The 12038-nt window shown below is 40.2% G+C and overlaps 1 protein-coding gene across 12 annotated transcripts in view; it reads left to right on the top strand.

Annotated features, from left to right (window-relative positions):
* Positions 1-12038, top strand: part of NTNG1 (netrin G1) — a 978539-nt gene that overhangs the window by 673256 nt on the left and 293245 nt on the right. For 6 of the 12 annotated variants that reach the window (XM_069641885.1, XM_069641880.1, XM_069641884.1 and 3 more), the window contains exon 6: positions 4645-4710. The exons of the other annotated variants lie outside the window; for them this stretch is intronic. In XM_069641885.1, coding sequence (XP_069497986.1) covers positions 4645-4710 — 66 coding nt within the window. The remainder of the gene's footprint in view (positions 1-4644; positions 4711-12038) is intronic. 12 annotated transcript variants of the gene reach the window in all.

Raw genomic sequence — 12038 nt, 5'->3', positions numbered from 1 at the left:
ATGAATACGATTTGTTCTGCGCATTTGTGGGCAAGCGATTGCCTCGCGCGGGCTGTCCCTAAGAACGGCCACAATTTTCCTTGTTCTTCCTCATTCTGCATGTTCCACCCACTACTTTGGGCTCTGCGCAGGCCCAACCCATTCTCTGTGAGGAGTCTCACCTAAGGCGCTTAACCGCTCCCATAGACCTGTCGAACCAGCGCAAACTCCATGCAAGTCCCAGAAAAGTCCTGCGCAGTCAATTCCATTAATCGACTAATGGGTTTTGCCCACAGAATGACCCACAAAGTCCTGATTTTCCCTGCAAAGAATTCCATGAATCAGGGCCTAAGGACCTTTTGGTAAACTTTAGGTAGTGCCCACTCACCTCCTCTTTGTTCAACCAAATTCACATGATATGCCAGTCAGACAAAATGCCCTTAAATGATATGTTTAATTAAAGGAATAAACAAATAATTCACACTGCATGGATTGTTTGAGTATAACAATCACATTGAAAACTTTAACAATGCCTAATTTATGAGGATATCCTTGCCAAGCCCTGTAAATTGCTAACGACCTGATTGGCGTGTTATAAAGACACACGCCACAACCTCGCCTTCGGAATTAAACTTATTATGACACATTGTGTATTATTTCAGTACCCTTACCTCATTTAAGTTTAATTAATGTTTCAACTTAATTATACAAATTTTGAATGGATCAGAATGTGGTAATTGTATCTTCTGATTTCAGTCAATAGACTGATCTTCCTATGAATAGTTTCATATAGTTGAATGTAGTGTTTGGCAATGCGTCTTACAGTGCTTAAGATAAAAAATCATTGCCTCAGTAAGTTGGGTTTGAATACTAAGGAAATAGGTCCTTCCATTATCTGGGTTCCCCTTAGTTTCTTGAGAACTGTTTTCCCAGGCATTTCCAGTTCAGGATCCGTCCAATAAGAAAAAACATCTTTTTCATTGTTAAAATGAGATAAGCTTTGTAAGCGAGCCTTAGTAAGTGAACAATGATTAGAACATATATATATATATATATATATATATATATATATATACTCTGTGATATGTGCACAAATGCTTGAAGTACAGTAATGTGTACCATTTGCATTTAAACATTCTTATAAAAGTCCTGCAGCATATGTTACTACCTTAGGCTTTGCAGGAGGAATGGCCCGTTGACTCTCCTGCCGTTTGGTCGTATTATGAAATGTATTCAGGTTGTTCTGTGAGCTTGCACAGGGATTTCTTTTTAATTCGATTTTTCTCCATCTACTAAAACTTTATAGGTGTCTCCAGATCAATGTCCTGCATTCATGCAAATACATGGTGGTGCTACATGTGCTGCACACATTCCATGTGCTCGGATGTCCGCCCCTTTAGCACAGTTCTGCTGTGTGGAAGTGTTTGCATTCTCTCTAAGGTTAACGTTTGCTGTTGAATCATAAACAACAATTGCCTGTTCACTGTGTTGAGCGTGTCATGTATGCATTGGAACATGTAACTAGTACACACAATAGTCCAATCTGTAGGTGTGCACTCTGTATACCACCCAGATAACCCAAAAGATCACATGCTGGCTTTGGTTGAGGAACACGTGTAAAGCATGGGCATGATAGAACCACAATTAGAATATGTATGGTGTACAGCAAAATGTAGAAGTTCATGCTCAGTGCATGCACATTTTACACAAAATGCACCGCCTTAAAAAAACACTGAAGTATACCAAACAAAGTCTGAGGCCTTTTGCATTGGACCTTGTAGATTTACTCTTTGTTATGTACATTTTATAGCTTCTGACCTAAATCTGTGGACTTTGTGAGCCAATCACATTTGCAAAACACAACCTTTACCTTTCAACTTTGGGCTACATTTAGTGCACTTGTAACGCAGGCATGTGGCTATGAACTGTGTACCACTGTGTATGATATGCTATGATATTGTAGTTGTATTGCGCTCATGCGCAAGTGCTTAACACTCTGTGTCTCAGGAGACTCTAGTAGGTTCAATACAACCTCTTGTTTGTAATGACAATTTCTTGGCAGACCCACAAGTCCAAGAGGACTCCTTTTCGCAAAATATGTACAACAGGGGGTTGTGGTAATTCATGAATCCCTGGCAGATCTGACAATCCCAAACAAACCTCTTAGGACATATAGTAAATGTCCTTCATCAATAGGATTTGTGAATCCTGAGTATATCCCCAGACCAGGCAACCTCAAAATGTTTTATTTTCTAATTGCAGAATGAAACAATACTATTTATGGTACAAGTGGATCATGTTATGGCCCCTTAAACCCTTTATATTTACCTCTCTTAAATTCCACCTCTGTAAGAGAAAAACCCCATCCTTGTATGGGTATATTTCTGCATCTACCCATATTTTGGGCTTTGGTCTAGCACATTGGTCATGCGTCCCCAGTCACCCCTAACCCCCACATCCACGATGAACTTTTATGAACAATTCACCACATTTACTGACCGCATATTAACAATTAGTCTGCACATATATACTTGCTCATAATAAACAAATCGTTATGAGCAGTAGTTATCAGATATAGACAGCTGCCAGAAATTGCAGAAATTGTAATGTTCTATCAGAGCAGCTGGCCTCATCCGTCTCATGTTTCCAAAACCCTCAGGAAATACTCAGCTGCCGATCCATCTATGTCTGTGCTATAGGTGTATAGAACTCACCATTCCTATCACTTCCTTTCCACTGAAACACTCACGTTCCACTACCACCTGTCACCAATTGTACTTCTGACCATTGTGAAACTAGATATGTTTTCAACCAGATATTATGCCCAACTCTTTCCCTTGCTGAAACAAGTTCTCAACGTTCAAAGCTATTGGTCAGTGTAAAACATTGCAAATTAACTTGATGTTAGTCCTACCACAGGCCACACCCAGTCTCCTCCATTAAACAGACTTACCTCCTGACTTCCCCATGTTGCCATTGATTGAAATGTGCTAGAGTTGCACTAAACATACACTGCGTAACCCTGTTTCCATTTCCCCTTGACCTTACCATGCGCTCCTTGTTCTAGCGCGCTGTCGTTGATGCTGCTCTATTTACCATGTGATTGGCTCCTATCAAATGTAACACTTTTAATCCAATTACGATAATATGTGCACTTTAGAATAATGTAAAATAATTAATAATTAAAACATTGTTCTTAATACATTGATTTCATCAGATGTAAATGTTTTAATCCAAGTTATGGGCATTTTAACATACTGCTCTTAGTATAGCCTTTGGAAACAGTATGTAATCAAATATATTTATGTAGAGCGTGTGTTTAAATATGTGTTTATTGACCAGTCATAAGGGGTAATAATGTAATTGATCTAGGAGACAGGAAAGACCAATCTGGCTTTTAAGGTATGACCTGCACGTTCCACCGAATCTCAGCAGGATATGCATATATCAACATGCAGTGTTGTCTTGCTAGGAAAGCCACTCTCATTGAGTGCAGCTGGGATTTCTTCTTCTTTGGATTGGACTGCAATTAATGTTATGAATGCAACATTCCTCATATGTAGTAAAAAAGAGAAATTCATGAAACATACCATTTACTTCAAGAAGATAGCTTTTCCAGGCTAAATAGGCAGTGCATCTCCTCGGGTTTAGATATTGATTGGCGCTCACTCATCGGGGACATTTTAATAGAGGTGAAATAGTTGAAACAATAACGCCAGGTGCTGATGTAGCTTGGCGCAAAATGACCAACCATTTCATGTATCCAGATGGTACTTTATTAATCCCGCGAATAGCCGCAAGGCATTATTCCAGGAAACTTGCAGGAAAGGCACGTGAAAGCTCCTTATGGTATAATCCAGTTAATGTATTCAAATGGGTTGATCCGACTGAAATGCATTCTTGATTTTGTTTAATCACTTCACTGCTGATCATTTGAAAATGGACATTTCTGTATTATTTATTGATTTTGAAGTGCCCTGTTATTATTCATACAGGACTGTTTTCCATACTCAAGAAAGCCATTTTGGATATTTTGGCCTTAAACTGCCCGTTTCGAAGTCACTCTATTTAAAAATAAATACACTACACAACCCTCCCCTTCTCTGTTGTAATTCGTTACTGAAACCTCAGATTTCACATAGACCAATTCATCGTACGTACCTTGTTTGTGTAGTTGTGGAATAATGTGGGATAACCAAAGACAAGGGAACTGTGCTTGCATATAGTACTTAGGAATCTTCAGCAGTGAGGGGGTTAAACATCTAGCTAATGTTTCTCTGTATAGAGTTGTACATTACACTATTTGTGGCTGGGATATGCTGTGCATGGTCATCATGTTTCCTCTTCCTTTCATTTGAATTAGTACATGTAGTTTCTTGTTTCTGGTAGTAGGAACACATGTCTTGCAACGGGTTAAATATATAGGCATTCCATACCGAACTATATATTTACCGTCCAGACAAACGGATATTGATGTGTTTGTTAAGCATCAATTGCTTGTTTTTGTTTGTTGTGATAGTCACGTTCTGTTTAGTGCACTCTGGGCACATTCGTTGTCTGTTATTATGCATGTGTCCATGCAGTTTTTCATTTTTTTTTTTAAATGTCATAAACACCTTCGATTGTGGATTGAAAATAACAACTGATTTTTCCTGATGCATGCAGCTCCTCCAAAGTATGGTAGGATATGGCCGAGTGTTTCTTCCCTAGAGGTTTCTAACCGAAAGCAAGGTAGGAGTCTGTCAACTTCCTACTGGTTTAGAATTACATGTAGTGCATTGCTGTTATAACAACCTGCAGGTGGGCACGTTTCTTTAGCTCGCTTGGCAGCCAGTAACAGTTTGATTTTAGAAACAATCACTTGAAATGACCTTGAAGCAACAACAACAACAAAAAAATGGTTGTTTGACACGAATTGTATGTTCACTAGGAGCACTGCTGCTAAAAAAGGGACACTCGGTCTGTGTGTCATAGTTTTAAGTGTGTTATTTAGAAATGAAGTTCAGCGGGAATCCCTGGAGAAGCGGAGGATTGCAAGACCGTCACAGTTTGTGTTAGGAGCGCGCTCTCACATATTGGGGGGATAAGGTTCCCGTAACTGACATGGTGTTCCATTTCTTACTGTCTCTCTTCCACTTTGGGATTTTAAGTGAAATAAAATGTACACTGCATCATCCAACCCCCATGAAAGCAAACGGTTTAGTGGTAGATGTGTGGCAAACATGCACTTTCGTTTACTTTTTATACAAAAGGTGTGTCACACTGCTTTAGTAGGTTAACACTGGGTTGGTTTTGAAATAGTCTATTATTTTGATATAAAATAGCATGTTCGGGCAGGTGCAATATCTCTGTGCCATGCACATTAAAACCAATGCTGATTGTAAGGCGCAGCCATTAATGCCTGAGCCGTATATCCCCAATGCTTTTGTTTGGTTTGTCTAACAATGTCACCCTGATTTTTTATTAAGTCTGTATCACTGTTCCCTTCCTTTCAATGCACTAGAGTACTTCCAATGGACCTAAAAACAGCAATACAACTGTAGTTTCAGCTACCCGTGTTTAATGTGCCTTTCCCTGCCTCTTGTATCCCTTTTGATGTTTCAATGATGTTTCATATCATGTTTATTTTATAATTTTGCATAGGAAAAGATTCCTTTTTAATATTAACTATTTTAACATGGTCTTTGACATTCCCGAGGGATGTGACATGTCACAGTTTAAAATAGGATAGAACTGTAATGAGACTTTTGGCCTGAATGCAGTGGTATTATCTTGTCACTGTGTGATGAGCACTAATCGCATTGATATTAAAAGCAATGAAACACACTGTTGGCTAGGCCTAGGGTGAAAGCTGTGACCCAGTGTTAATGAGTGGTTTTCTTCAACAGTTTCCCACAGCTACTGATATCAGTGATCAAAATAATTACTACCAGGTGTGTGGTGATCACCCCTGTGAAATTAGGTTGGTGAGCAGCTATGCAAACGATGATCTGAATTATTCGACGGCTCTATCACACGTCACGTCATGAAATTGGAAATGCATATGTAGTGGCAGTCTCACTAGATAATCCAAGGACAACAAACAGGTTTTGGATAATAATTTCCCTTATTGCCTTCAGATCCTTGGAGTTTAGCCCCTAAATGCCCCTTGGCATTGTGTGTGTTTGCGTAGCATACAGAATTAAGTGGATTGTGTTAGTCTTTCTGCTTTGTCCTCGGACTACAGGTTTGAACACTTGTCTACAATTTAGCAATGGGTGAAAGGATGGAACCTGATAGATGACTATATAAACCACGTGATCTAATTGAAATGAGTCAAACCATTTGGAGCTAAAACTCAAGCAAACCCTGATGTGGTTACAGCTGATGGATACGATTATGTGTTGGCTCAACCTAGCTAGATCATGTGTAATATTTTTCTGTTTTAATTTAATTTCTTTTTGTTTTATTTTGATATCAACTAAATTGCATTTTTTTAACCCGTTATCGTTTTTATATTCTACCCTTTTCACATTGAACCAATTTTAATTTGATCATGTGATTCAATAAATAGATTCCAATGGTCCAAACTGTTTGAAATCAATTGAACTACAAATGACACAAATAGACTATTTCAAGGCACGATTTGAATCCCTTCTTGAGTCACCATTACAAAGGTTTGACCGATTTATAAGACCTGATTCTTATCCAAAGTTTTCCCAACCTCATTTCAGATGCATGTCAAGTGCTGAAATAAATAGAAGTGCCTTACAGTTGCTCGCTTTTTGGACACACACACAGCACACTCTATCCTCTCTTAGTCTTACAAACCTGGCAGATCCGTTTCCCAAACTAAAGTGTATTAGCTGATATCTCCTTCAATGGCATACCAGCAGTTGGATATGAACATTGAAACATTATATAATGAAATATTTGCAATCTCTCTCGCTGTGGACTACAGAAGCAAAGTTCATGCAGTGATGCTAATTAACAGAAGGATATCCTGCAGGAGAGGAAAAGAGAGGCGCAGCAGCAATCATAACACAGAAAGCTGCCATAGCTTGCTATTAGCAGTTACCAAACACTGCACGCTTACTTGTGTTCTATTTATATGCAGTGCCAAATATAATTCCATGCCATCAAACTGGGCCCAGATATTATAATCTACAGTGATTTAACTGATCTGGAACTCTAAGATCAGACTCATCGGATGTGTGAAACAACTAGGTAAACATAAGATATGTGTTAACTGTAGCTAACATATGGATGGACAGTGATTAACTTGGACAAAAGGATCCCCTATTTGATCCTTTGTGAGGTTGGCTAACACCTCGATTCAGCACAGGAATTTCTCTGCAGAACCCTCCTGGGAACCGACTTTAAAGTGACACACCCTAAACAAAAGGGGCCGCCTCACACCAGGTTGTTGCATACCCAAGGACATTTGAAGTTGCAGACTTGGGAGGGGGGTAATTAGACAGTCAAACATAGCAGAATGGAATAGAGGAATGGTTCCTCCATTTTGGCTTTTGTTGGGCTTTTCTTTCCTTCAAGTCTTCTCTACTTCCTGCACAGCAAAGCACGTTGGCTTTAATGCAAGAAGGCAAATGTCACTTGTTGCCTTAATAGGAATTTGACCCCTAAAGCAGGCTTGCTTTTATCCAATCCTGGGAGGCCGTTTGCCTTTATAAGAGAAGGCTCTTTCACTCCTTTGTTGATTCATTTGGACCATGAGCAGTGTATTCAAAGGACTTGTCATTGTGAGGTGAAGGCAGGTGTTCCAAAGCAGAGGCAAGCACTCCTTCCTACCCATCACCAATGCACATTGAAGGGGAACATATTGGACCAATACCTACCTCTATGCCAGCTTCACTGGTACTCAGAATAACACCTATATTTCTTATCTAGCCTTCACCAAGTGGCAGTGCATAGAAACATGACCAATCTTTCCCACAAGCAGCTACATTGGGGAACAAAGCACCAGGAGAAGGAAAATAGCAGGCGTTCTGTATTCTACAGCTTCTAAACATTGTTTGACCAGAGTCAAGCATGTTTCCATGAAGAGCTGCTTGTGGCAGTTCTTTGTAATATTTAAAACCGCTGTTGTTGCATTCATCAACCTGGTCGGACGCTGCATCACACCATGAGAGCACATCACCTGGTTGGCTCGAACAGTTCACTGCTGCAGATGACTTCAAAGCACTGCCTTTTTCAAACATCACATTGAGCCACTAGGATCACAGTGTCATACCTTTGAGGACCATGACTCGAATGCTGGAAGCATCTTGTCACTTGTTGACTCGACCCAGAAGTTACCTGCATTTTTTACCTTCTCAACCTTCGATCTGACCCTGGTGAGCCTTTTAAACTTCATCACTTTAATGGTGCCTTTAACTCGCACGGAATTCCCACTTCAACCCGACTTAACCCCAGCTCGCTGCTTGGACCAGCACGACCCACCAAATCTGAACCTGGACCAACCCATGAAGACAGCATCCTGAAGCCTGGTTCGAGGCCATTGAGCCAGGTAAAGAACAGTTTAAGGTACTGCTGAGAGGCAATAGGCCCATGGTCCACTTTTGTGATCTTATTGAATGCTAAGCTACAAGTTTGTACTTTTTCAAAAACGTTATATCCTTTTTGGTGACATTGGTTGTGATTTATTTCCTTTGAACCGCGTTACATCACCCAGATTGCTTGCATTATCTACATACTGCATATTCTGGCTTCTTTCCACAATGGTTGACTTTGGGTAGTGTTTTTATAGTACAGTTATTGCATTTTGGTGTGTTTGATCAAAGTGTATGTATATATATATATATATATTCAATGAAAAAGGTTGGTTAAAAGGACGTTATGGTTAAGTTGCACTAATAAAAACCTATGAAATTCAAAGAAAAAACGTACTTATGGTAAACTAAGCAACCATAACTCGCGCCACCACCGTGCACTGCTAAGACTAACACCCAGGACATCAAAGATGACATCACAAATCCATTTCATAGGTTTTTATTAGTTCAATTTAACCATACCATCCCTTTAACAAAGTTTTTACAGTGAATTTCAAAGGTTTTTATTAGTGCAACTTAACCATAACGTCCCTTTAACAATGTTTTTTCATTGAATTTGATAGATTTTTACCAGTGCATGCTATTTTCCTACAACTTACTAATATCATACTTACCTAATATATCAATATTTGTGTCCAATTTCCAAAGTTTCACCTTAAAACGCTGCCATTTCACACCATCTGGAATAATTTTTAACACTTCTATACACTTCTTGCAACTATTTCAACTAGTTTTGCATACATAGAACATCTGACTTCATAGCGTACCTTCCGGAAAGTGCCACATGACCATATGGTGGCGCGCGGCATGATGACGTGTCTGAGAACCCGTCCGCACTTCACAATAAGATCTCTGCTTGGCGGACAGTTCGGAACTGCATTTTCTACTGATCTAGGAACTTCCAACTTCAAAATTTCCCTTGCACAGCTCCAACACCTATTCCTACTCATTATCCATTAACAATCTAGTACACAGTACATACTTTTAGCAAAACTGCTATTTATCTTAAAATGGCATCAGCTAATGCCATCCCTCCTCCCCAAGAGCCACCACCACTGCTGTAATCAAGGAGCATGAGAAACAATGCCCCCTAACTTAGAAATAACACACGCGCAACATTTTCCATTGTCCACCTATCCCTCCATATTAGTGTTTGGTTGCTCTTCCCTCATTTCCCTCCCCACCTTTCATTCTCAGCTCTCTTGCCAAAAGAAATACATCCAAAAACAACAAATGAAATGTTCCTTTAGGAACCACCTTTCACAGTTAGAAAATAGAACTAAAAAAAAATTGTATAGACTCCATCTACTTTATATTTCTCAGTAAAGTACATAGACTAAATAAGATTTTCCAACATTTCCATTTGCATTTTATGCTATGCTAATGGGAATACTGTGGCGTTCATCCTCTGTTCCAGGCACTGGAACGGTGGATACCTGCCCAGCAGCCCAAGTTATCAGCCCAAGCGAAGCGAGGGTGGATAACAAGGTCTCTGGACCATTATCCCCCCATTCCAGTCCCTGAAATGGGGGATGAAGGCCATTAGCACCCTAGGTTCCCAAAGAGGGAGCACAGGGTGCTAAAAAATAGGATTTTTCTTCGGACGCCGGAGCGTCCCGGTGTAGGAAGGAAAATCCTTTTCCAGGATGGCCAGCATGGAAAGGGAAGGTGAGGGTTCCATACATGGCCCCTCTTCGCTTTCCATAGCAGCCTGCAGAAGGCAAAGGGAGAACCCTATGACCATATTACCACAAGCAAATTTTTCTTCAATTTCAAATCTATCCTAATTTCGAATAACTTTACCACAAAGCCAGACCCAGGTGGACATGACCACTTTAATCCTATGTTTTGTCCCTTGTGGTCATGGCCAGTAGCCAGATTGTCTGGATCATGACCTTATTTCATGACCCGGACAATCTGGCCACTGCCCATGGCCACAGGCTACCCCTCAGTCACTAAAGGTATACCGCTATTTTTGAAGCTGCATTATGACACTTGTCAAATAATAAAACACTGGCACATTTGCAAAACCATGCTTGTAGGTCCTTGCCAATGCTCCTTACGCAGGTTTGCTGGAAATCTCCCATGTTTTATTTTTTCAAAAGTGTGAAATGTTTGCACATACAATCGTCATATAACTTAGCCCCCACTTCACAAAATCAATTCAGACTTTACAAAAACATCTAAATCTAGATCTATAATCTTTTTGCAAACCTTTGTATAGATTTGTCAAATGGCACCACATTTATAAGCCTTTACAATATTTTGGAACTCCACTCTAATTTTGCTCCCTCTTGACAGAATCCCACCAAACTTCGCAAAAACATGATATCTTGATCTATTATCAGTTTGCCAAATGAAGTGTAGGTTCATCAAATGGCACCTCATTTATAAGCCTTTACATTATTTTGAGACCCCCCCTATAATTTTTCCCCCTTATAACAGAATCCCACCGAACTTTGCATACTCACTCAGAATCAGCCCAGGAATATTCATGCAGTTCCATTAAGTGGCGCCAAAGTTATAAGCCATCCAAGAACTGCATTTCACCAACCCTGTAATGCTAAGGTGTTTGTGAACTTTCACAGGACTGTTCATGGACTTTCACGACAAAAACACCCGTTTTTTTTGCTTCTTGCAGCCATATCCCATCCCATCCTCATCACCCCTCACCTCCCGAAAGATTATTTGATAAGTTTGACAAGTGTAATGCTGTGTTTTTTCATATGTTTTTACCGCAATGTCAGCGGACATCGGCCACTGTCCGCGAATCCAAGATGGCAGGCGTTTCCAAAACGCACTTCTGACGCACTTCACGCTCCTCACCATCCAATCAGCGAACATGTTGCATGTCCGCGGACATGACGCAAGCCAATTAGCCAATCAGAACACTGTCCGCGGAGCGAACAGAGAAGTGTGTCCGCGGACCGGACATAGACATCACACATTTTTTGTGACCTACTGTTTGGTCATTTAAAAAAAAACTTCTGGACAGATTGTCACCAAATTACGCGTTTGGGACCAAGCTGCTGTTCCTGTCGCAAATTTGGTGAAAATCCGTCCAGCGGTTTGGGCTGTAGGCGTGAGCAAAGTTTTTTCCCCATTCTGTCTATGGGAAAAAAAGAAGTTTTGGGACCCCCCTATAACTTTGCCCCACCTGGACCAAACCTCACCAAATTCAGAGTGGGCCATATACTTCTTTTGCAAAGTTTGGTGAACATTCGTCCAGGGAGAGCGAAGGTATAAGCCGCCCAACAAGTGCTCTTCCTATGGGATTAGCAACTTAACCATAACTACACGGCCACTACTGTGGCCATGTAAAATATATATTCAGTAAAAAAACGTTGTTAAAGGGACGTTATGGTTAAGTTGCGCTACTAAAAACCTATGAAATTCAGTGAAAAAACTTTTTTAAAGGGACGTTGTGGTTCCAAGTAAAACCAAAAAACCCTTGAAATTCGCCAGTTATGGTAAGCTAAGCAACCATAACTCGCGCCATCACCGTGCACT

This window comes from Ambystoma mexicanum, chromosome 1q (assembly GCF_040938575.1).
Source record: "Ambystoma mexicanum isolate Mex_15411 chromosome 1q, UKY_AmexF1_1, whole genome shotgun sequence".
In the NCBI taxonomy this organism is placed as follows: Eukaryota; Metazoa; Chordata; class Amphibia; order Caudata; family Ambystomatidae; genus Ambystoma; species Ambystoma mexicanum.
Note: the sequence above shows the minus strand (reverse complement) of the source record. Positions and strands in the feature narration are given on the sequence as shown.